The sequence below is a fragment of the Symphodus melops genome, assembly GCF_947650265.1.
Source record: "Symphodus melops genome assembly, chromosome: 10".
Lineage (NCBI taxonomy): Eukaryota > Metazoa > Chordata > Actinopteri > Labriformes > Labridae > Symphodus > Symphodus melops.
Window position 1 is genome coordinate 23,966,095 of NC_136700.1, and position 27,025 is coordinate 23,993,119.

The 27,025-nt window shown below is 40.2% G+C and overlaps 1 protein-coding gene across 1 annotated transcript; it reads left to right on the plus strand.

The window, feature by feature from the left end:
• The first annotated feature begins 1,289 nt into the window (after positions 1-1,289).
• ngef (neuronal guanine nucleotide exchange factor) lies at positions 1,290-25,916 on the plus strand. Its single transcript, XM_079354720.1, has 15 exons — positions 1,290-1,539; positions 7,651-7,756; positions 9,258-9,602; positions 9,994-10,058; positions 13,716-13,951; positions 15,498-15,658; positions 15,761-15,913; positions 19,408-19,537; positions 21,274-21,348; positions 22,318-22,407; positions 22,734-22,897; positions 22,994-23,152; positions 23,609-23,688; positions 23,778-23,882; positions 23,974-25,916. Exons 1-15 carry the CDS (start codon positions 1,302-1,304, stop codon positions 24,231-24,233), a joined length of 2,367 nt encoding a protein of 788 aa, XP_079210846.1. The 5' UTR covers positions 1,290-1,301; the 3' UTR covers positions 24,234-25,916.
• Positions 25,917-27,025: the final 1,109 nt, after the last annotated feature.

Genomic DNA, 27,025 nt, shown 5'->3' on the forward strand with positions numbered 1-27,025 from the left:
CTGTCTTTTTATTTGGTGGGCAGATTTTCTGTGCTGCAGTGAAAGTAACTCCAACATGATCCACTCAGTTTCAGTATGTTGTACATAAAGAGCCCCAAAAAATGTGAGACCTGAACAGGAAGGTCATCAACAGTTTTGTGGGTGTAAATTCTCCCGGCAGCGTAGGGCCAAAATGTCAGCACCGGATCAGTTCTTACCAGGATTTATCCTTTGGACATCTCCACACGACTGGTGATGTTAGGGCAGAAAACAGGGAGGATGGATAGGATAGAGAAAAATGCAAAATGATGCCAGGTCTATCCTTTAAGGGAACATATGAAGTTTGGGTTAATGGGGTCAACAGCAGCTTATAAAACCACAACAGGCTAAACACACACACACAACAACAACTTTTCATGACATTTTTGAAATGTTTGAGCTTTTTTTGCATCATTAACTTCTCACTGCATGAACTATGATGCAAGGAATTCTCCCTGTAGACATTATGCTGCTTGTTTTATGGATTTGAGGTGTGTGTGTGTGTGTGTGTGTGTGTGTGTGTGTGTGAGTGTGTGTGTGTGTAAATGTGTTTTTGAGCAGCAGCACAAACGGCTTACTGCTGTGTGGAGAAAGTGAACTTTAAACTGTCAGCTGACTGCAACTAAAACTCCTTTATTACTGTACGGTTCAACAGGGCTGGAGAGACACGTAGCCATGCAGGAACACACAGGAAGTGGACACACGCCACCTGCTCACCGCTTCATCTGTCCTTTTCTTCTTTTTTTTTTGTGCTTGAACCAAAATAAAATGAAACTCTGCATGAATAACAAAGAGTGACACATTTATAGGAGGGTTCATGGAGCAGTGAGCAGACTGTATTTAGTCATCAGGTGGCTTTTCAGGTTCGTCCACAGAGAGAGTTGAGGAGCAGAGAGTCAGGCGGGCTGGTAAGGCCAGGTTCAGTTCAGGAATGTCAGCTCGTAACAGGGTGGTGTAGAGAGAGCGACGGGGGAGGGAGGGAGGCGGCCGACAGGAGGGACAAAGAGCAGGAGAGAGAGTCATACATGCAATAATTACAGCTTAGTCAGAATACACTCCTGGTTCAACAGGCTGCCTGCATAGCTAACAACGCTTCTGTCTGTCTGACAGGCTTCACACAGGGCCCAGGAAGCACATCTGTTTGTGCTCTTCTTCTCTGGATTTACTTTTCAGCAATACCTTTTTATTTCTCGGCATGGATCTGCTCTTGGATTCTGGTTAATTCAATCAGGTTTCCTCCAGACAGCACTGCTTTTCCTGACTGACTTTTTTTCTGCCCTCCAATGATGAAGAATAAGGAACCATCCACCATGTCTGTAACGGCCCTGTTTAGGGGTAAGTGGGGGCAGAAGACTGACACCAAGGAGAAGTCTCCAGCAGCTGTGATTCAGGTCAGTCACATAGATGACGATGACGACGATGATTCATCAGTGGGCTTCAGCAGAGAGCCCAAACTGAGGAACTCCCGCTTCTACCGCTCCATGAGGAAGAAGAAGCAGGCGGCAGGGGAGCAGTCTGACAGTAAGAACTCACCGGAGGGACACTGCTTTGTTTACATTTCACTTTACTTTTTCTGGCCACAGGTGTTAAATATGATACTCACCTGTGTATTCAGCTAGATACACAGAAGTGTGTTGAAATAGCCTCCGTAGAAACCGAATCGTTTGTTTGTCATTGAGAGCGGAACAAAGGCTGTGATGTCTGAATGAAAACAACCTGAGGAACCCGTTCAGGTCGCACACACTCTGACACATGCACACACTCTGACACATGCACACACTCTGACCTCATGACTTCAAGCTAAAAACAACGTGACGTGTGTTTGAATGAAACAAAGAATACACCTGTCAATACACCTGTTATTACGTCCATAGTTACGTCTTTTAAGGCCTGAAATGAAACAGAAAAGTTGATGTGGTGACTTTTACTTTCCAGCTTTCTATAAGCTCAAAACTGAACAGTCTTTTAAAGGCACAGGAACAGTTTTTTTTTCTTTAAATATGAACAGTTTTTTTGCCGTGTACATTGTTCTCAAAGAGGAATGCAGGTTTTTTTTTTTTTCTCCGAGCCAAATCAAGTTCAACAATAAAGTGTTTGAGCTGAGACTTTGGCCGGCCTCACAGGGAGGGATCAAAGTCATTTCTTAACACACAATAACTCCAGCCGATCGTCAGCATCACCCTCGCTCATAAAAGAAAGTAACATTCAATCATAAAACTGCAAAGCATGCCGAATAACGTGACAAAATCCACTCACATGATCGTTTAATACGATGATAGAAAAGGAAACTTAAACAGTGGATTGCTATCACACGAAAGACTCTGAGTTTAGAGATTATAAACGATGATTATTGATGAATATTTTATTTTATCGGTTTATAGATAATCAGCAAAGGCAGTGATAACTCTTTTTTTATTATTCAACCAGGTGTTGTTGATAAGGACCAAGACAGGAAGCAGCAAAAAGACAAAGTCAAAGACAAAATATACTTTTAATGACACCAGCCCCTCGACTTTTAACATTTATGCCAAGTAATTTCTACTTAACACTGACTACACCTTCCTCTGATGGCGTGAATAGTAAACATAAAGAAAAGACAATTAGGACACAGAGACAGAACTAAAAAGACAGAACTTTCTTGTCTTGGTGTTGAAAAGCTGTGTGTTGTTGCTATGTGTGTTTTATTATGTCTTCATCTCTTTGGTGTTATCTGGTTTATGATACTGAATATTGTAAATGTAATCACACTGTATATGTACAAGCCCAACAAGAGACAAAGGTTGGAAATGAGCCAACACCAGCATACTGCACGGTGCTGTCACTATCACATAAATACATCAATATCGACCGCAAAGTGCTAAGTAGGGTAAACATCGATATGATTCGAGTAGAGATCAAATGATATGATTCTCATTAAAATACCACGCCGACAAAAATAGACGTCCTCAGGCTCCAGGTCATTTCTTGTTTGTCAATTCACAGATAATGCAAGTCAGCTCCTGTACACTGCACACTGTTTAAAATTCACAAATACGTTGGCAATGTTTCGGTGCCAAACTGCTGCTGATTTGTAGGGAATCGGTTCAGTTACAAAGATCTGTTTGTGCTCAAAGCTGTGCATTAGAAGTTATAGGACGGCTGTGGCTCAGTTGGTAGAGGTCAGTGGTTCGATCTCCAACTCCTGCAGCCGCATGTCCGATGCTTGACGGTAGCGTGTGAATGTGAAAGAATAGATTCATCAACACTGATGGACTCTTTACAAAGTAGCCTCTAACAGCAAGGTGTGAGAGTGCTTCAAGTTGTCTGACGGCTGGAGAGGTCCTCAATGAGCTCAAGTCCATTCACCAACTTGTACATTTTACTAAAGGTTAAAAAAACTATTTATAAAGTTTCTAAAATCACATCATCATCATTAAGGGATTCAAGGTGGTTTTCTCTCAGACCAAGAGGAACAGAAAAGTATTCATAGAACAATCACTGCAACACAAACTATTGTTCATGAGACTTTCTGGAGAGCACACATTTTCTAGTTTTTATGCCCCACCATAGCACAGCAGCGAGGCCAGGTGCACATCGTCAGGTGATCAGTAGAGATTGGAGACAACAAGAGGGGAGAAGGGACAAACAGCATAGGGAAGCATACAGTAGTAACACTACTATTGACATTTTTCTCTGACAAAAGTGAAGTGAACAGATTTGTAGAGAAAGTCTGTCATCTTCACAGCAGAACAAAAACATGTTTGACAGATGAACAGAAAACTACAAACTACTGACATAAACTGGTCATAATGATTCTGTTCCTCATAGCGCTCATCTGATCTCCTCCTTTATCTCCATCAGGTTTAAAATCAACCTCTCAAAGAAGTGCACCAACAGAGCCTTACATTTATCCAACAAGTCAGACTGTCATTTTTTGTCCGCACGTATTATTTTCCAGAATCTGATTCATCTCCATTGCATCAACCAGTTCAACTTCTCAAAGTGTTAAAAAATAAATAAGTTAGCAGACCTTTTAGATACCAAACACATAAAAAAGCCTTTTACCAAATGAATGAAAAATTCTGTTTGATTGAGGACAATGACGAGCCATCTTTATGGTGATTAGCCTTAAATGAGTATTTGTAACACTGGATTATCAGTCACTGTGCTTAAATATTCATATGTGGGCACAATGATGCTCGTATATGTCCTTCTATGCAGGTGAACACACCTGTTGGTGGTCCACCAAGTCCTCCATGGCCTGGTTGTCCTTGTCTTGATGTTTGTTTATTTCCGCTCCAAAGAACTGACTGACGAGTCACTAAAGAAAGACAAAGAAGGATGTTAGAATGACAAAAGGAAAAATAAGTTTGTGGACGAAACGTTAGTCACTGATAAATGTTAATACTGTCAACATGAACGCCACAGATTGTTTCCTAGACTCGGTCACGTTTTCTTCAAGTCTTAAATTAAAGAATCAAATGTCCTGAACATGTTTATATTAACGAATCTTCTCAGAACTTATTTTATGGCCTCAGTTTGTTAAACTACAAAATTAGTCCCAAACACTCCCATAATTACATAACTGATGAGAATAAACTGAAACTGACTCATCCGGTTCTGAACACAAAAGAAGAATGTCGTCAGCAAATAATGAAGTTATTTATGAGAACTCTATTGGGAAATTGCTTGATTTTAATACATTAAAATAGGCATAGGGTAAGAAAGCAAAAAAAACAAGAAGCTTCCATTCAATGCGATCAGTTGATAAATAACTCAAATCAAAAAAGTTTTTGCAGTCAGAAGAGTCATAAATCATATCTGTAATAACATCTATAACTTCATGTGACCATTTACATGGTTCTTTGATCACTCCTCTTAGCTTTTTTGAATTTATATTGTTGGGCCATTTTTGCCTTTATTAGACAGGACAGCGAAAGAGAGACAGAAAATGTTGGCAGTAGAGAGAGGGGGGTGACATGCAGCAAAGACTATCTGTGCATGGGGTGCACTACATCACCACTGAACCACCGGTGCCCCTTATGAGCTTTTATCACAGTGAATAAGGTCAATATTATTAATTATAATTGATTCAGCTCCTCAACCTAAACGACAGACACGTGTTTATGAATGTGCATTAAGCAGTTATTTCTCACAGCACACTTGAATGTTTGTGGAATAGGCAGCTGAATGTTTTCTTTTTCTTTCCAACAACATGCATCGCTTGCATAATCTAAAATCTGATGTTTCCTGTGGAACTGCCTCTCGGCTCAACATGCGCGGACACGTATGACTTTGCAAACACTCACAGTAGCATGACATCATTTTTATATTGCAGTGAAAAGACAGCGTTAGGCTTCACAGTTTATTTTTGGGACGCTGGCTCTCTTTTTTATTGCAGGTATCAGAAATCTGCAAAGAAGAGCTTTATTTCCCTCAAGGCCCTCAGGAAACACGGCCTTCTGTTGCAAAGCTGCCACTTCTAATACTGAAGCTGCAACGATTTAATGGCTTTAAGAGAAATTAAATCAGCAAATACTTACTTATTGCTGAATCTTTTTAGTTGCACATTTTCAAACACTCGTTGCTGCTTCTAACATGTGAGGATCTGCAGCTTGTCATTTATGATTTATGATTAGTTTAATGTCATTAGACTAGAGGCTTGATTGCCCTTTAAACGCCAGTTTGACAGAATAACTAAGACTCTTCCTGATACTGACTTATGTATTTTTCGTTATCCTGGTTTTGCACCTCACGTCGCCACTGAAATGTTTTATTTCTCATATTGGCCTTATTTAGCGGCCTTCGTCTTTTCAGGGCTTGAGCAAGATCTAGCTGTAGTCTCTATATGTTACACAAGAAGAACTATTTTTATGATGCAGTGTGGAGGACGAGGCGAGGGTGAGGAGAGAAGCTGCTCTGATGGAAAGATGGAAAGACAACAGACACACAGAATCCCTGACAGACAGATAGACGTATGCACACACAGATAAACACACAGCATGGTGAACAGGCTGTTGTCTTCATCCTCGTTGCTCTTCTTTTAGGCCCCCACAATATGTTGAAATCTGCTGTGTGCAATAACACTTTTCAGGACTATGATTAAGATATGATCTGAAATATCTCAATAAACTTTTTAGCTCACACTTACTGCTCTCATGGATCTGAAAGTTATATTTGATATATGATGTAATTTGGGTTGAAACTGTCTTTAGGTCCTGACAGAAATTAATAACTCATATGCTCTGAAAAAGGAACAAATATAATCTGTCACCTGTAGCAGCTGTAAGCCTGTAAAAAATGTAACCAATGTCTGCCACGAGGTGCCAATCTGATGAACCAATCACAGCCTCCCTGCTCGTTCTCTTCCTCTTGCGTGCTCTAGCTCACACTCAAAGCTCGTCACTAATGAGTTTACTTACCCCTAAATGAGACATGAGACAACGTAGTTTCTACACAATACGAGCGATGAGCTGAGGTCTGCTTTTAGATCAACGTAACACTGAGGGAATACTTTCAAAATCATGCTAGTTTTTCAAAATTACCAACTCTCCCTTTAATGTTGCTATTACAGCTAACGCTTATTCTAATTTCGCCAGCCCCCCCCCCCCCCCCCCCCCCCCCACACACACACACACACATCATTTCATGACCACCTATGAAATCCAATAACAACAACTCTACAAAGCTGCTTTAGTTACAGTTCTTGCTGATGTGTCAGAATGATGATAGTTCTGTTTTATGTGTATTATTAGAGTCATAGTGGGTGGTGGTGCTGCTGATGGCAACATTACATTTAAAAGTGTTTCTTATATTTTGCTGAATCCATTAACAATATGAGGAACACCTTTCAATCGAGTACACTCCAGCACACCACCGCCACCCACTACAACGTCAGCAATAATTATACAGCCGAATCATCCCCTCTCTCAACTTGTCAACAAAGGCTGAAAATGCAGAAGCTACGTCCAAGTGGAATTGATCGTATAGAGTTGCACTGGTTTGCATAGGAGATCGTAATTGTAAGGTTGTAAGGTTGATTCGGTTGAACACGTTGATTAAACTGAAGGTTGTTGATGTGCATTTTGTCCAAAGACATTGATCTTATTTAACCGTGGAGAGGATTTTCACATAAATCGGAAGAGTGTGTGTTTATTTATCTGAGTGAAATATTCATACACACGCCCACACACACCAGGATCATCGCACATTAACGTGCAGCAACAGATTCTGTTTGTGGAAAATAGCTCTGGTAACAGTGGGATCAGCTGGTTACAGTCGAATGCTGTCACACTCTAAATAGTCTCCTTTCACATGACCAGAATAGTTGAAGTGGAAAAGAGCAGGATTTAAAGATTATCAGACCCACAGCAGCTACAGAAATTATTCTGAAAGCTTTAAACTGTGTGTGTGTGTGTGTGTGTGTGTGTGTGTGTGTGTGTGTGTGTGCCTGTGGTAGTTTGTGTCTATGTTAACAGTGACAACTGATTGAGAAGGGAGTGTTAATGCCGGAATAGTATTTTCCTTGTTCCTCTTTGCAGGAGTGATTTTAAAGAATATGTTGTCCTCTTCTCTCTTTCATTTTCTCTCGCTCTCTCTCTCTTTCTCTTTCTCTGTCTGTCTGTCTGTCTCTCTCTCTCTCTCTCTCTGCAGACTCGAGCAGACCCGGTTCGGACCACAGTCCCTGTTATAGAGCAGGACCCACCCCCTCTAACACACCCTCGCCCCAAAAGTCGCCCTTGTTGCCTACGGCGAGACGGTGAGTCTGCATGCCTGCACTGCCCAACCCTGCAGTCGAACATAAACACACCCAGAAACACAAACAAACACATACACACGCTGTGACTGTTTAAACACTACACACACACACACACTTTATACTGCACATAACACACAATAAATGGCTTATCCTGTCTGTGATAAGAACACACTCAGTCCCTCTGGAGGTTGATTCAGTGTCAGTGAATCTGTAGCCTCATGGTGTATTCACGTCTATTCAGAAAACTGTGTGCTTCCAGTTCAAGGGCCAGAACCGATACTTATTACTCATTTACTTTATTTCAGACCCATTGGCCCATAAGATCATTCGAAAGGCAGGCTAAATCAGACTAAAGCAAAAAACAGAAGTGAAGCAGTTTCGACTCATTACCCCTCGAGCCCAGCTCGTTTGAACAAAGACAGCAATCGCACTCACAAATGAGCCCAAACTGCCCAGAAGCCAGCTATACCTTCTTCTGACACTTCTCTGCGTTGAAAACCCCTCTTTTTCATGTGCTGACTCGCATGGTTGTAAACTGAGTGGTGTCAAACATTATGACAAAATGTGTTCCTCTGCTCTAAATACAGATGAGCCACTTGACCTTCCTTGCTGCTCTAAGTCACGTCACGACTCTTTTTTTTTTTGGTAGTTTGAAGAGCTAAAACATATTCTTTCTTCTACAGAGCAATGAGGTGTAAACATACAAAAGAAGGACAAACAAATATTTGAGTGGGCAGGCAATGAGGAGGGGTTGCTACTTCAAGTAACGCAGGACTATAAAGCGAGAAAATAAATCGACGAAGAGTCATTAGTGAGACCCATCTAATGTGTTTTATACATATAACAGCCATCTGACTGAAGCTAGAGCTGTTGTCCCTTTACCATAGTTCAGTGTTTTCTTTATCTTTTCCTGTTGTAACTTCTACGGAAGTGAAGAGGTGGGGTGTGATCAGTATTGTATCTCAGAGCAACTCTTAGTATTCAGGATGTTTTGTGAATACGACCCATGGGGGGGTCTGACCACAAAGAAATGTTAAGGATAGGATTTCAGTCCTTTTTAAATTCAGCCCATCCCCATCATGGAAAAAAGAGTTCCCCACATTTTTACCATCAAGCACATCTGGAATAGAATTAATCAGACTCTAGCCAAGAAAATGCAAGGTCAGCAAGAGCTCATGCATTGTCAGAAGCATGGTTCTCTGTTCATTCATCGCATAACGTTCACTGAGATTGCTTTCAAGGGAAGACAAATGTTGAGGTTGGTTCTGAACAAGTACAATTATTGATCACAGCAGGGCGAGAGTTACCGTATATCAACAGGTTAACAATCCTCAGTCAGGGCTGCACGTTCTTTAGCCCATCACCTAACAACACAGAGACGTGTATGCCACTTAGAACAAGACACAAACTGAGAATCATCTCGTCAGTGATCAAAATATCTCTGTGAAGATGGCTGTTAAAAATGTGATTCTGAAATGTGTTATTTTCTGTTAAAATTCAGCCCTCCGCCTTCACCACTGCTCCATAACTCCAGAACGGCGTTGCCAAGCAATGGGGAGGCCAGCAGTCGACACACTCAGTACAAAAGAGATGCTGCGGAGAGGACGGGAGGAGGAGTGGGAGGAGGGAGGAGTGTGGACATCTCTGCATCTCCCTCCTCAAACAACCAGCAGAAAGATTTCACAGCCGATACGTTCACTTACCGGACTCACAACATCAGGGGCAAAGAGATCACGCAGCTGTCCGAGAAAACCGCAGCCTGCCGTGTAGAGGAGGTCAGAGGAAAAACCATGAGCTCACAGCGGGCGACTTCTGAAGGAGCTGACCGGGAGAACGGCAACCTCAGGTAAGACCAAAATATTTAGAAAATGTATACAAATACTGTTTTTATGAAGCTTTCAATCTTGCCTTCTTCGAACAGATAATCCTAAATATGAATCTCAGTATGTTTTTCACAAAAGACAGCAAGTGAAGGAATGATTGGAAAGACTGATGAGTGACTCACAGCATGGTGAGAATGTGAATGTGAAGAGGCGTGAAAGATGTTTTTGTTATTTCTATCAAAAATGCAGAGAATCCTCCCTTTGTTTGGGTTTGATGGATGGGAGAACTGCCTGCTGAAGAAGTGCTGCCCTATTATCCTATAAATAGTGGAAAAAGTAAACATAAAGTGAATTTAATCATCCACCGTCCTGTCTGTCCAAACATGGTCTTCCTTTTTTTATTTTCCTCTTCAGGTTGCTGAGCAATGGAGATGGATCCCAGACGATCTACCATGGCCTCAACATTGTCAAAAACATTGGTGAGTCGAGACGAGGTGGTGAGGGAGGGGAGACTATTCCTTTTTTTTCTTTGAGTCAGTAAAAGACATAAAGAAAGGTTGATCTTGTTGTATATCTGTAAACACAGAAACACCTTCCTAAACATCCTGAATAATAAAATCAAGAGCAAATTATAGTGAGACCTTAATTTAATGGCTTTTGTATGAAAAAAAAGACGTTAAACAAACAAACATGTTGTAAAGAGCAGCACATTTTGCTTATTAGTCTTTTATTATACTCTCTTTAAACAAGCACATCTCAGAGCTCCTCAAAGGGTGTGTGAAGTGTGTTGTTGTAAATCCACTCTGATCCTGTATTTGATCATGTCTATAAACCCCTCTAATCAGCCCTGCTCAGAACAGGCTGTTTCTGTGTCTGTAGCTTTTATATATGTAAATGAGCTGTGTCTGACCACGCCCCCTCTCTGGAAGGGCTCGGGTGCACTCGGTGCTTTCTCGCTCCATGACCTATTGTTTACGGTGAGAAGGCAGACTCAGAGGGCAGAACAAACACCTAACTGTGGGAATTTCACCCACCTGGGGGAGGGCCTACTGCCCTTTGTGATGTCATGAAGGGAAAATCTCCAAACAAGTTTTAGAAAAAGTGGAGTAGGAAATAGACAGAGAGGATGGGCTTTTCTCATCATTGAGGACTTTGTAGATAGACACATTAGCATTCAAAAACATGAAAACATGGTAATGTGCATTTTACATTATATAAAACCTTCAATAATCTGTGTAAGGTACAAGTGGGATTATTTATAAACAGGATAGTTGTTGAAATATCACACTTTTTATCCCATAATATGACTGCACATTTCAATATGTTAAAGATGAAGAATGTTGCAAGAATGAGAGAGCATAAAATGCAAAGTTTTTTAATACAAGGCTTGATGTAAACATCATGTGCATGAATTACAATTCTAGAAGTGACTGAAAAAGACTGACCTCACTATGAAGACTTATTGAAGGTCGAAGTGTGATCTAAATGTTCAAACTTGAGCTACAATAAAACCAACCTCCATGCACTTATTGAAATAATCACTTAATTTAAACAGGAAGGCTTCAGTTTCTTTAGATTCTTTAAATCTCTAAGCTGTTTCTCAGCACTGAGGCCTCTGAGCTGACAGTCTGCGTGTTGACAGACTGTCACTTACTCAGGATAATGGTTATTTGCAGGGTTTAGTCCACATTTACTCAAGACAGCAGCTCACCTGCAGGGCTATTCTTCAGCTCAGAGGGCAGAAAAACAGGCATATGTGAAGCTGCTGTTTGTCTGTGTGTGTGTGTGTGTGTGTGTGTGTGTGTGTGTGTGTGTGTGTGTTTCTCTATCTCTTATGTAATTCTCATTCCTGCTCGACGCCCACCTCACAAATCTGCAGTATATGACTTAGGCAGATTACGCAACAAGCCCCCGTGCTCAGAGTCACCTTCTGCATGATATACACACAGAAGTGATGTTCCACACAGAAAGTATGTTTTCTACATCTTGTTTTAATAAACTTCAACAAACGCACCTGTTACCACACATGATGGTGCACAAACATCCTCTGCTTCATATTCAATATTATTCTGATAAAAGCCTGTTTAGCTTTAAGGTCTAAACACCTTCATACTCAGATCAAACAGATGTGTCCATAACTGTCAGTCCTTATACTGTAACTTGGTGCTAGTGACGGCAGGAAACATCATTGTGACAGCGCATGGCATCATCAGGTGTTTGATGGAGCCATGCGGGAGGCAAAGGTTGTTGTTTTAAAATGTTATTCATGCAGTTTATGCAGTCGTTAAATCTCCTCATGTGCTGTAAAGAGGATTTTTGTACCAAACTGGTCTCCACTGCGTCTCAGTATTGAAACTAATGCAACATGAGGATCAATTAGAGAACATTTGTTCGTAATGAGCACATAATTAAACACACAGACCAACACATGAATTCTAAACTTTATTCAAACTGATCTTCAGGTCGATGCCAGCTTGAATCGAGTGGGATTTTTAATTTTGCTTTCATTTTGGTGACGATACTGGCTGCAGCATTTTAACAATAACACTGCCATGAAGCAGAGTTAAAGAAATAAAAACCTGGATCACAGTTTTAGGTTCACTTGATTATGAAAGGAAAGAGTATCTTAGTGTCATTGTCCTGCTTATAGCTGTTGTGCTATGTGAGATGTTTTTGAATGCTGAGGTTTAGGAAGAATAAAGCGATCAATATTAATGATCAGTTTGTAAAAATCACAATAATATCTGGTTGTGTTGTTTTGTTGTTTTAGGTTTAATACCCATCAGTTTAATCTAATCTCTGAACTACGTGCCTGTAAATGTAGGAGGGGGGAGTTTTATAACAGATCCGAGCTGTGTGTGGGAGAACAGATCCAACAAGAAAATGTACACAGTGACGAATGTTTGTCTGACTGCTCCTGTTCTGTTCAGCTGTGACAGTTCTGCATGCAGGATGGAGATTTATCTGAGAAAACACATAGAGCACCAAGGAGCCCGACATGTTATATATCCGACCGGTACACGTAGAAATTAAGATGTATAAATTTGAACTTTGAATCAAAGAAGTAGGCTGTGGTTTCGAATAAATGAATATTACATTTAAGATCTAATTCATTGATTTGATTCCTGAATCTCCTCTGAAAGCCTTTGTTGAACTGTTTGACTATGTTTACATGAATGTGCTTAACAACAGAAATGATTAGTTGGCAGAGGCCCTCGTGCACTGATAACCTGTTGGATTTGTTTGGGAGTCTCTTAATGAAAGATGTAAGATGAATGAATGATAATTAATGGTGGAGTCACTGTTCGTTACAGCTTGCAAACACAATTCTCAAACACTCTTTGCAGGACGTAGTTTGTTCACAGCTTGTACCAACACTGCACGCTCATACACACTAGCACAAGCTAATCAATGATGTTTGGCATCTGCTTGTCCAACTGAAAGCAGGCCAACGCCGCCATCTCAAGGTCCCCCTCATTTTAGAACAAGCTTCATCATTTGGCGTTTTGCCTCACTGTGATTGTTTCTATTCTTTGCTGTTACATCCACATCCATCATACTCACCGGTTTGAATCGCGTCCAATTGCTTAATTGTTTCTACTCATAAACTCAACCGGTCGCTGTCATTGGCTGAAGGAAACGCACCAGCCCCCTGCCCAGAAACGTCCCAAATAAAATCAAATAAATCAAAACATACAACAACAAGAATGTCCAGTCAGAGGGCAGGGTACCATACCACACATGTATGCAGGGAATATTAGTCAAGATTGAGCAACATTACTTAAAAAAAAAAATAAATATTGAGAACTGTAGATTCCTAAAGGGCTTTTCCCCACCCTTTATCAGCAAAAAGAATCAATTGTTAGTATGTTCTGCTAAAATATCAGTGCAAGGTAAAGTAGAGAGCAACATGCGTAGCACATTCAAAAGGTTTGTGTGTGCAAGAAATAGAAATACAAAATGACGTTACAGTAGTCCTCTGTTGAAATAATCCAGAAGGTCAACACAAACTAGTAGAACATGTTTGACACAGCCCCTAAATCCTCCCCCAAATTATTTATTAAAGAGATTATATGGTCACAGTCTTAAGGATTTAAAGTTAAACGTGTGTTTCTCATGTGTCTGTGACCGCCCAGCCTTCCTGTACCAGGAGTACCGGGACACCTCCAAGCAGCAGGAGATCGAGCAGCGGCGTCAGCGGGAGAATCTGTCTCCGGAGGTCACTGCAGGGACGGTGGTGGCGTCCCCTCCAGTGTTACAGCTGCAGCTGAGGAACAGCTCTCATTCTCTGTCTCTGTGGCAGAACCTGGACGTGGTTCAGGCCAGCGGACTGCTCAACCAGCTGCCACAGAAAGAAATCATCATGCAGGAGGTAAGAAGTTTGTGCTGGCGAGGTACCAATGTTAGCATGATGCTATATCTATCTATCTATCTATCTATCTATCTATCTATCTATCTATCTATCTATCTATCTATCTATCTATCTGTCTATCTGTCTGTCTGTCTGTCTGTCTGTCTGTCTGTCTGTCTGTCTGTCTGTCTGTCTGTCTGTCTGTCTGTCTGTCTGTCTGTCTGTCTGTCTGTCTGTCTATCCATCCATCCATCCATCCATCCATCCATCCATCCGTCCATCCGTCCATCCATCTATCATAGGATGGATATTACTTTAGACTTGTTAAGTGTGTTGTCAGAGAGTTTTTCTTTTAAGTGAAATGAGCCATTCAAAATTGCAGAAGGGTTGTTTTTTCCATCACTGTGACTACAGGGAGACTCTGGGTAGACTTACCTACAGTGCGTCTGCAGGGGAAAAATCATGAGATGAATGTGATTGAGATTCATAATTATGATCCTTAAATTGCATCAACATTTCCATCCAACACCTCGTCCAACACTGAACTTTATGACCTTGAACAAAATTTGAGTGAAGGTCAGTTGGATTATACTTTGTATATTTTAGCATTGGTGCCAAATTCACTGACAACCGAGTGTATATTGACAGAATAATCTTGAAGGTTCTCCACCACTTCAAGTGGCACTCCAAGGTGAATGAATTCGGCTCTGTGGCGATAATGTTGGACACAAGAGAAAACACGACAATAAAGTTAAAGGTTATGAAAAAGAGAAGATGGTAGCTCTGTTGGAAGGTCTCCTTTATCCTCGTCAAACCATCTACGACTGATGTGTCAGTGGTTTCGTACGTTTTTAACAGACACATGATATTAATGTTTCTTGTTCTTCATTCAGACAACGAACCAAGAAAATGGTTAAAATCCCAGATTTTAAACACACACATGGTTGTATAGAAGGTTGACATAAAAATGTGGAACTGTTGTCTGTATACTTCTCTATATCAGTGAAGCTGTTTTGGTGCCACGTGTGAGGGTAAAAAGTTCACATTAACACCTTTTTTCAGCCCAGATTATTTTTTCCTTTCATGAATCCAAACCAGACTGCAAAACATTCACAACATTAACACGATTAACAAACACTGGGAACTGTTTGCAGATCGTGAAATGTAAAAAAAATAAAAGGCTATTGACTGAATCCTTGAGCTAAGATTGCTTTGTTAAACATGCTCCTTCCATAATGAGCATTATAAATCATTATCTTGATTCATAATCATTATGGTCCACCGTTAGATGCATCCATGATTAAACTTAGTGTTTTAATGTGTGTATATCTTTAAAGACTTATCATTCTTATGGATGGTAAGTGCGTGTGCCCCATGTAGTTTATATTTCTCAAAACGGGCGACCCGCATGTCATTCCCCACTCTCTCCCTTCAAGATTTCTGACTCCATCCATTGTCCTATCTTAGCCCCAACATAAACCTTAAAGGACTTCTTAATTGTAGACATTATACTAACAGATTACTAGCGTCGTTAGTAATATACATTTTTCTTTTCTTTTCTATTTAGGCCATGTTTGAGCTTGTCACCTCAGAAGCATCCTACTACAAGAGCTTGGAGATTTTGGAGACCCACTTTCTACGTAACCCCGTTTTAATCAACACTCTCAGCCAGTCCGACATGCACTTCTTGTTTTCAAACATCGAGGAGGTGATGAAGGCCAGTGAAAGGTAGGAAGAGGTCTCAGTTTTTCACGTCATATTCCATTCCAGTAAATAACTTCTTTTTTTTAATGTTAACTTCCCTCATTAAACTCCTCTGAATGTTTCCAGGTTCCTGATGGACCTTGAGCACAGAACCGAGAAGTCCATTTTGATTTCTGATGTGTGTGATATCGTTTCTTACCACGCTGCGGAGCACTTCAATGTCTTCATCAAATACGTCATTAACCAGGTGTACCAGGAGAAGAACTACAGACGCATTTTGTGAGTACTTTGATTATACTGTATAACTATTAGTGATGTCAAGTTATTCAATGACTTATTCTAATTTTAACACCAACAATAATTTGTGTTTTGTGATTAATAAATGCAGATTACATAATTGTTTGTATTGTGATCAGTATAGCTTATAAAGGTAGACTTTCTGTGCAGTTTCTAATTAGTCACTTATATTTTCTACATTTTAATTGTACTCCATTATCCACCATATACAATGTTTATTCACAAACTCTTGAAATCTGGGCAGATTGCTCCCATCAGTCTTCCTGCAGCGGGCAAAGATATGTCCTGCGTATAGACTCCAACCCATCACTACATTTTTGTCCTTAAACTCGAGGAGGGAAAGTCAGTCTCATAATTTACAAGACAGAAAGCTCACACCAGATTGATGATCATCAGCCGTTGTGTGTTTACTGTGTGCAATATTCTTTCTCCCAGGATGCTACTGTGCTAATGTTAGTGATACCTCGTGGCCAAATTGGATCTTAATAGCGGTGGCAGAGTTATATTTTCTTGTCCAATCTGGGGCAATCATACAGTGGTGACATAAAGTTTTATATGGTCACACACCTATATGAGAAGCACTATGTATACCTTTTCTATCAGTACTAATAAGAGTGGCATACATTTTCTGAGCTTAAGTCTTTAGTGATCAAAAAGAAGATTTATTCCTGAAATATCAATCGGATGTAAAAACGTCAGGATCAGGAGAATGGGTCGGGTTTTGCATCATATTTCTGGAGCTTAGAATCTAAAAATAGGAAAACAAGGGACTTTATTTTCATTTATTTTCAAGAAATGTTGTGCTCTACACATGCAGCTCTACACATGTCCCCATGCTAGATCCTGGGTCTGTTCACACATTTTTGGTCTGGTAGCCATTCGTAGTTGAGTCAAACCTGCTTCACTGCTGCTGATGAATACATGCTTGATAAGAGAGAGGAACTGTGAGAAGGAATAATAGGCGTCATCCATCATTCAGCATTTTTTCAGTGCTGCTTTTTCTGTCTATGAATGCAGCCGTCTCTTTTCAACAGAGAACAGGTTTGTTTTGGATCATGACAATTGTGATGTGCAGGGTGTGGTTTATTTCAATGTAATGAGTATGTCCCTTTTCATCAAACACATACCTGACAGAGAGTTTAGTTTTCCCATGAGCTACAGATGCCTGGTGGCACTTAATCCCCTGGAGCTCAGCCAATACTGAAAACGCATCTGAAACTTGATGCTGGTTTGAAATACGATATACATCAAACCACATGGATTTGTTGAAGATTGACAAAATGTTAAAGTTGACCTTGTAGATCATTTGTTTTGTAGAAGTGAATTGTGTTCTGTAAACTCTCCTCAGATGGTTAAATGTCAGTCCGATCGCACTTGTTAGAGTATGAGGAGTGACAGGCATTATGACTTGTCAATTACAATCACGTCAGTAGCCATGCTGCAATGTGGAAGTGTTTGTTGAGGTATTAAAAACATGACAAAACTTTATGAAAAGCAAGGGAGTGATTATCCTTCAGAGGAGAACTGTTTTGACAAGGTTTTCTCATCCATCAAGTTTGGTAGATTAAAAATGCTTTAATGATAACATCTCAGTAAAACACAAAGATACATTTCAGAAAAGGCAATAAGAAAAGTGACACGAGTCAGTGTGTAAACTATATTTTCCTCTCCTGGAAACAGTAGAGGCTAAAATGGCCCACGATGTGCTGAATTGTGTAGTTACAGGCATGTTGTTGGTGTGTTAATTTGCTGCTACACATAGTTGAATGATGTGTCTTCCTCCAGTGGGTGTGGTTTACGCATCATTTTCTGCTGGTTCTTCTGTTAAACTTTATCACCATAATCATTTCCTTGCTCAGACGCTTGGCTTAAAAACTCTTCAACTGTGTTTCCTCACAGGTTAGTAACGAATAAATCAATGCTCCTCACTGGGCGTCACCTGTGAAGAGTGATTGACAGTCATTTGTCTAATAGTTACTGTAGAGAGAATACCATCATTTAAGCGACAGCTGTAGCTTCTAGCAGGATTTGTCGCCCTGACGTGTTGGCACCTTCAGAGTGAGTCTTTTCCTCTGCTGACTCTAAAGTACATTGTGAATCATTCACTTCCTTTTCTGCTCTATGTTAAGGTCAAATTCACAAAGTGTAGTTCACTAATGACATTCAAGTGCAAGCATGGCCGTGAAGAGCTGTCCACATAGCGAAGGTATACTGGGAGGGGAGGGCTCACTAAATCCAGTTGTTTGAGGTCAGACTTGAAAATGTGAATTGGCTTTCACCATTTCAAACAAAGTTTCTTCCCTTTAGTGGCAACTCATACAGAAAAAAGAAAAACTGACATATACAGTATGCCATGCATTATGGTACCAGACAGTGTCCACACATGATTGATGAAGCGAGCCTGTGTCTGCCTGATATTATTAAAAGATGTTTTTTATTTTTCAGTCATCAGAGGTGTAATTATTATCCTGATCACTTGAAAGTTTGCACATAAAATGTCTTTTAAAGTTGTGGTACAGTTACCATTTAGTTTTAGCATTTGGTAATTTTTCGCTCTAACTGAGCGTGGCTGTAAGAGCAGTCGTCTGGATAGCAGACGTTTTTACAATGAGACTGATCCGCATTGAAAGGGGGAAATTTTGCACACTGTAAATGCATAATGGACCATTTCAATACACGCACAGAGCACAGAGACGCTGCAGAGCATTATGCGCCTTGCATGTGTCTTTTGAATAAGATTTTACAGCATCCATGACTTTTTTGGATAGGACAGTGGACATCGTAGGAAATCAGACCAAAGCCTCCGTACATAGGATGCAACCTACCGCTAGGCCGTTTACACCCCAAGACGGTGTCTTTTGTTTGCACAGCATGCCCAATAGCTTATTACTCCTGTTAATCAGGCCATCTGTGTTTAGTGCACCAGTCATTCACAATGTTAGTGTAATCACATTCAAATGTAACAGTACATTTTTTTTGGAATAAAGAAGGAATAAAGATTTGATCACAATAGCCATATATTGTATGTCTACCCCAGAATATATGGCTTGTGTGATCAATTTTATACAGCCAATAAAAGCCAAATATTCACATTTAAACTTGGAAACACAGACATCTGCTGCCACCTGGTGTCCAAAAAAATAAAACATTATTGGCATGGTCTTTTGAAAACAGACGCAGCCTATTGGTGAGAGAAAGATATATAAAATATATACTGTATTATCCCCACAAAGTCTATCAAAGTCCATAAAGCATGAACGCTAAAGCATCTGTGTGATGAGACCTGCTTTTAATTTCCTGTGTTTTACTCTTCATTGTTGGGTTAAGAAGTAGTCAGTAGAAAGTGTTGCACCTGGTCTGAAGATCTTCTCACCCACCGGACATTCAACCTGACTATCTCTTTCTGTTATTACTGCATCAAAATAAGAAGAGAGGTGTGTGTAATGTTCGTTGTCCTTACTTTTCTGTCTGCGCAGAGAAGAAAACCAGGCTTTCAGGGAGGCCATGGCAACTCTAGAGAACCATTCTCGTGTCCGGGGTCTGTCCTTCACCTCGTTCCTCATCCTTCCTTTCCAGAGGATCACCAGGCTCAAGCTGCTCATACAGGTGTGGACGCCACCATGGCTTGGCTGAGTTGCCAATACTGTCACAGAATTTGATTCTATGATATATTTTGACACAAAAAAAAATCATAAAGTCTCATTTAATTCAATATTTTCACCCAAAGTTGCCAGGAGAGAAAGAGAGACCAGCTGCGGTTCATTCAGATTCACAATTGACAAATACAAACATTTATCAAGTCCTGTTGTCGTCTAATGAAGTCAAAAAAGCTATATTTATGTCTCTCAAGAAATCTTATATTGGGTGCACAGAACTTATTTTTGTATTTTTGTTGCCATGGTATCGAAACAGGGAGGGATGTTGACTGATTTCCACCTGTTATGTATTAAAGTTTAAATGTCTGATATTATCTGATTGCAGCTCATAACCACGTTTGAAACAGCAACCATAGGACACGATGTACATTTAACAAAAGTAAACAAACTCATGAACAGAACTTAGTTTATGCACTTTTAGATATTGCACGCTGCTGAATGTTAATGGCCTCACATTAACACTCAGCAGCGTGCCCAGTTAGCAGTATATACACAAAGGTATGGCAGGAATGACGCCATCAAGGATCTATAAATGTAGCTCTCATGATGTAGTGATGATGGATCCTTTCTATAATGTTGTAAGACATGTTGTCTTGATCTGCAGTAAAATGCTCATGTTTTTATGGGTAGAGCAGTAAGCCTGGTGTCGCACACCGTTCACAACTTCCACAGAGAACTTAACTTCAAGTTGGCTTAGTCCCATTTTTGGCTTCAGCTGTCGAAAAACAAGATGTAAATGAGCCAGACACTTCTGCTATAGAGTTCCATTATATCTGGATTTTAATAAATTATTTTCAACCACTAATTGAACCACATGCTTCTGCAACATCTGGCCACATTCAAATACCCCCCCACCCAGCCCAACCCAGCCCCCAGTCCTTTGACTCTTCAACACGATAAATCTATAATTTAAATTAGTTTTTTTTGTATTATTAGACTAACAAATACTGTCAGTAGTTATAAAGTTGGAGGGGGAGTACGACATTTTTTTTCAAGGGGGTTACCCTCCTCTGTTCGGTCTGGCATGAGCATGCAAAGTTAAATCTTCCTGTCGTCCAATTCTCTTTTTCTCTTGCTAACCACATAGTAAGAAACCCAAACAATATTTTTAGAGATTGTAAATGTATTCAATGTTGTAGTCTCTAAACTCATTGTGCTCTGTATGACATACCAACACTTCACTTGGCCTCTTCATGTGGTTGTAGCCTCTCACATTAACATCACTGTGAAGAGCTCGAGCCTTTTTTACTTCAGCTTCAGAATTACAACCTGGGCCTATAAGTCACATTCAGTACAGTCACCTCTCTGTTAGTTTCTCTATGAGTTGATGGCTGTGGCCACTAGAGGGCAGCAGATCACTCAAAGGTTTAGGCTTTAGGTCAAGTGAATGACAAAAGCCATGTTGCCCAGGTAAAAAAAAGCACAGAAACGACTCCCCAAAATAGTTTCTCTATGAGAAGTTAATGGTTTTGTCCACTAGAGGGCAGCAGATCACATAGATGATATCCAGAGTATTTTTATTTCAAAGATGACTCTTATCACAGGAAATCTAAAATACGTTATTTTCTTCAGGTTTTTTTGATCATGAACATATAATCCTGAACATATATCAGAGTGATGTGGAGGAGGTGCCGTTGCATTTAAGCAGCATTTTGTTGTTTTTAAAGGTTTTGTTTCCCTCCACAGAATATCCTGAAAAAAGCAGAGGAGAACTCAGAGAGGGAAGCAAATGCTATAAAAGCCCATCAGCAGCTGGAGCAGGTGAGCCTCAGGTTTGGTGATATTACTGTCAGTGTGTTGGCAAATCTATATTCTTGTCCTGCCTTGTAGCTTTAGTCCGTGGGGACTTGGGTTGAGAAGTGTAGGGTCTCTGGTTCAAGTCCCGATATGTACCAAAATATGGAAGTTGGTCTGGTAGCTGGAGTGGTGTCAGGGCACTTCCTGAGCACTTCTGAGGTGACCTTGAGCAAGGCACCAAACCCTTAACTGCTGACAGGGTGCAGCAGCCCCACTCTGTCATCTCTCCACTAAAGAAACTATTAATAGAAAGGCAATTTTGCAAAAAAATCTACTTTTGTATTTGGTGATGGAAAGCATCTTGCGACCCCCCTCTCACAAGCCCCCAGGGGGTCCCAATCCCCACTTTGAGAACAGTACAGTGTGAAGAAAACTCATACCTGGACCCCTAATACAGCAATGTGGTGCAGTATATTTTTTAACTAGGATTGGAGATATTAAAATCAACATATAAAGCTACTGTAAATTTGCATGTAAAAGTGGGCGTGGCCATTTCTCCCCCAAGGAGTGGATTTTTTTGGAAAACAAATGTTTGCAATGGAGTCAGAATCCCAAAGAACCCCGAGTTTGACCCACCACCAATAAAGTACTATTCCAGGTACCCCGACTTTGAGCAGCTCTCACAGATTTTCCTAGAGGAGTTGGATTTATATTTTTTTATATGTGTTATAAGACACCCTTATGAACACGCTTGTGAAGAAATCTATTGGTAAGGAATTTATTCCCAGATTGGCCAAATATCTGATAAAATACCCTTACTATAAAGGCCAGAGCAAAGAGGTGGGTTACCATAAAGAAAAACACCTCCTGGCCCCGATGTATCTGGTACTGGTATGAGAATAAAACCTGTTAAAAAAAACAACAATTGTGAGAAATAAAGGAGGGTAATGTTCTTTTCTTTGGAGTGATGGCATGTATTTGTGTCCTCCTCAGATTGTGAAAGAGTGCAACGAGGGGGTGCGGAAGATGAGTCGCACTGAGGAGCTCATCAGTATTGAGAAAACGCTGGAGTTTAAAACCAAGGTGAGTGTCGTCCAATCAGCTTGCATTTTTCATCAGTAGTAATGACACACATTCCAGTTTTTCAGGTATGCACATGGTAGATTTTGTGACTGCAGGTTCTCTTCACCCACTGTTTCTTATGAAGTTCAAATAGTACCAAATGAACATGTGACCTCTGTTTTAAAGTTTGGAATCTTTAAACTTTACTTTTAACCCTTTCAGAATGTAACCTTCATTGAACCAGGTTTGAACTCATTGAGATCAAGGTCAATTTCACAAGGTACCTGGCCAAGAGGGAAGCAGCTGCACATCATAATTAACATTTATACTTCTTTGCACCTTTACAGTCCGTGCCCATCATTTCCCACTCACGCTGGCTGCTGAAGAAGGGTGAGGTGCAGCTGATGGCTGGGCCAAAGAGCACCAGGACAATGCGGAGTCGTAAGCTCTACCAGCCTGTATACTTGTTCCTCTTCAATAATTTGCTGCTGGTCACCAAACGTAGCTCTAGGTAAGAAGTTCTTACGGTAGTTTTAAAAATCTCCTGTTTATCAAAACCAGTATATCGTTGCAGAAGTAAATTTTAATTCAGCGACTTTGTTTTCAGTGGGGATAAGTTTCAAGTTTTGGACTCGTGCACAAGGGCGATGTTGAGGACTGAGGATCTGGAGGATCAAGGTCAGATGCTTGCAAACGTCTTTAATCTGAAGCTGCTGGAGAACCAAGAGGAGCGCCCGGTCAGCTACATGCTCAAGGCCTGCAGCATGTGAGTATCTGATACATATGGTCATGAATGTTGCATGAATTAAAAAATGAAGTAGCTCAAGAGACAGGTGGTTTCTCTGAATTGATGAGAACAAAAATAAAGTGAATCGGAAATTATGAACTTTACATATACAAACATATGATTGTAGCTTTCAGGTAATCAAACAGCTAACGTAAGTAGCCCAGTCCCCGCCAGTTAAATGGATAGTTCTGGATTTTTGGAGTGGGGAAGTAAGAGGAATATGTTGCCTCTTTAGGCGATGCAGTTCATCTTAATGGAAAAAAGTGTTTAAGTGCCAGTACAGAGACTAGGCTTTACAGCGCCTGAAGATTTTGCTGTTTCTACCACGAAATTAATCTTATCTAAGGAAAAAACTTCCTAAAATAATGATGTACTAATGCTATATTTAAGACTCTGTCCTGTACATGTTTTTAATCCATTACATCCTGTGCACAGGAGTGATAAGCTTCGTTGGGTGTGTGCTCTCACTCCAAACCGGCGCACACGCTTCATGTCTACCTGTGCACACCAACCAGGTGAGAAAAGGGGACACACTTACAGAGACTAGTCCCAGACATGTAAACATGATGTGTGATGAATTTAACCTGTGTGTGATGTTTGTCAGACTCTCCACAGGTGCAATGTATTCAGTCCTACTCATCTCAAGAGCCAGATGAACTCTCCATTGAGATGGCCGATGTTTTGAACCTTCTGGAGAGAACAGACGATGGTGTGTAGAGCCACAAATGGGCTTCTCCATTTCCTGAAATCCTTTCCTATCTTAACCTAATTTTTGGTTTTATTGTATCTTTATGTTCCAGGTTGGATGATGGGTGAAAGGCTTCACGACGGCGAAAGGGGCTGGTTCCCAAGTCGAGTTGTTGAGGAGATTCATAGCAAGGAGATTAGAGCTCAGAACCTAAGAGAGGCCTTTAGGATCCAGCAGGCCCAGGAAGGCGGAGGAGGCTCGCAAACTGGAACCAGAATCGGCTTAAGGGCTGGGAGACGTACACACAAAGTCTCCAGCTTCTCTAACAACTGGAATGATCAGATGGGGGAGAGCAGTGAAATGAAGCAGTGAGGCAGTAACAGTGGTGAATGTGAACATTCAGTCCCATTTGCACTAAGAGAGAAATAATCAGGATATATGTGAACTTATTCCCAAACTAAAGCACTTTGATTGACACTTAGTGAGGGGTGGTTTTCTTCTAAATCCCCAGTTTGGGTCTCAGTGATCTGGGATGTGGGATCAAAGTGCTTGGGTAGATAACCTTGTACAAGCAATGCTGCATGTCTCATAAACGTTTGTGATGCATGAAGGACAACCAGCTCGGTGTTTGGTTATGAGCTTTGTAGGGGGTGGCAAGAACCTGGACATTTCTTGCAAAGGTTCCTCAGATGCATGGGCAAATTTTAAAACACTTAATATGTTCATTTCATTGTGAAATACCTTTCAACACTGAATTACAGCCCACACAACACAACAGTCCAGTCTTAAAGAATAAATACAGTAAGCGTTGTATGAAAACCCCACCTATCCATTAAAAAGTCTGTGTCTTATAATATTTTAAAAAGAGAGTCCGTTCACATGAAACTCCAACAAAGAAAATATGTTATGGGTGTTATAAGTTTACAACTTTAGACCAACTTGACCCAATGATGGGGAAGAGAAGCAGTGGTCAGCTTGGCTTTGGTTTCATAGCAGCTGCCAATGCATCGAAAGAAATTAAACACGATTGGATTGTGTAGTTGATTGCTTTCATCTTTTAGGTTGAACTAATTTAAGTTTAGCTAAATATGCTACTTCGTTGCCATTACTTCCTTATGTAGTTCAGAATAACCTTGAGACTTCTCTCCAGGTAAAGGTAAGCATAGAATTTAAGCAACTAATTACTGAGCCCAGCACCTCGAAGAGATTGCTGAAACACATTTTGTCGCATGACGATAAAATAAATTATTTAATATTTAAAAAAAATACACGTAGTATGTTGGCATGCTTGTGACATAGCTTCACTCCCAAATCAATATGATTTCCTTTTTAAATTCCTTGGCTAGCCTGAAACTGACCAAAGTCAGTTCATGTATTCTTCAGTTCATGTCTTGGTGCAAGAATTTGATTACACCTCAACAACCTTATCACTCTGCTAGCTTAAAAAAAAGTGTATATTCTTCCTGCCATGAATTCAATCAGACTACTGCTTCTGTTCTCTGTCAAAAACCAAACTTCACACTTACTGCCATCGTCTAGGCCAGTGGTGTCCAAACTTTTTTTCTTGCGGGCCAAAATTGACGCGTTAGAATCGCTCCCGGGCCACAGGGTTTTTTTGTTGTTTTTTTTTTAAAAATTGGAAGGAACTTTTTGACCTCTTCAAAAATAATGTAAATACACAATAACTAATTGCAGTGGGAAACTGTTGTGTTCTAATTTTTTGGAAAGAATAGTCAAATGGCCCCCGGGCCGCACTTTGGACACCCCTGGTCTAGACCTACGGTGGTTTACACTCAAAACATACCGTTTGTGTTGTATCACTGTCAATCTGTCAATAAATAACAAGTAACAATTGAATGCCAAATAATTGCAATATATTATAGCTGTAAAGAATGTACTGTATCAACACTATTGATCAGCATGATTGTATAACGTGTCTTAAAATACAGTGTACAGTATTGCAAACATCTGATGTTAAAAGTAATAATTACTAAATAATTGTTCTTTCATTTTGTAAAATGTAAATTATTGTTCATAAAAAAGCATTAATCACAACTTTGGCTGATTTGATCTTTTACATATTCTTCAAATGTAAAATCTGTACTTAGGGGTCTGAATTTTGGTGTATGTTTTTTTTTTTTTTAAACTCCATTTTAAGAAAGTCTGATACCTGGGGCCAGCAGGATTTTGTAAATGGAGCGCAAAAGGAGGCAGAACAAATCGGCTTAAAGACATTCAGGCTATGGCGAAAGTTAGTTTAGTTAATAAAAGCAGCAGCAAGGAGTTTGCTCCCCTTGTTATTATGTTTTAAATCGAGGTGTTGGAGAAACACAATTTCTAGCATGAAAGAGAATTGACACCCTCTTCTTTAAGTGACCTCCTTAGACCTTTAACAACCACCAGGCCCCTAATAGATCTTCAGACATGGGCCTTCTGACTCTCCCTTGTTTTCATGAGAAACTTCAGGGTGGTCGAGCCTTTGCAATCAAGTCCCCTCTGTTGCTGAGCAGCTTTCTTCCCTTAGTCAAGTCTTTCCCCTCTGCCTCAAAACATACTTTTACATGTTGGCTTTTCAAAATGCAAAAGTAATCCAGTGTCACCACTATCCACTACTGGATTAATGCAGCCATGCTGTGACAGTTTCCTTTCACTCCAGTAGTGTTTTAAAATCAAACGACCATGATTAAGATTCAAGTATTTATAAAACAAAACAAAAAAAACCCATAAGTTTATGAGAAGGGAAACTAAATGACATTTTTTTCATTCAGTTAACGTATGAACAGGGAGGTTTAAAGACAACTTTGGACTGACAATCAACCCATGGATTCCTTGTATCCAACAAAAAATGTTGTCTAATGGAGGAAATATATCCTTATTTAAGGGCCAATAAGGCCACAAGTAGATTTAAACAAGATAAACAGACTATATGCTGAACAATCAGTAACAAAAGTCAATGCTTTTTTCTGCACATAAACATTTTCTCAAATGGGAAATTAGGGGTTGTGTATGTGAACGGTTAGCGAAGTTCACAACATAACTAATGATTGATTCTGTCACATTGGCTGTGGTTAATTATGATTCATTTACTTTATTAAGAATGTAGCATGTCATGTTTGTTGTCCCAGCAATTATGTTTTGGTCTCAAGTGACATGCCACTTATTTG

Excerpts from the sequence above, each read along its gene's own strand:
- ngef (XM_079354720.1), top strand. The coding sequence starts at position 1,302 with ATGATGAAGAATAAGGAACCATCCACCATGTCTGTAACGGCCCTGTTT. Across the intron at positions 1,540-7,650 it reads GGCAGGGGAGCAGTCTGACA|ACTCGAGCAGACCCGGTTCG; the intron begins GTAAGAACTCAC and ends CTCTCTCTGCAG. Across the intron at positions 21,349-22,317 it reads CCCATCAGCAGCTGGAGCAG|ATTGTGAAAGAGTGCAACGA; the intron begins GTGAGCCTCAGG and ends TGTCCTCCTCAG.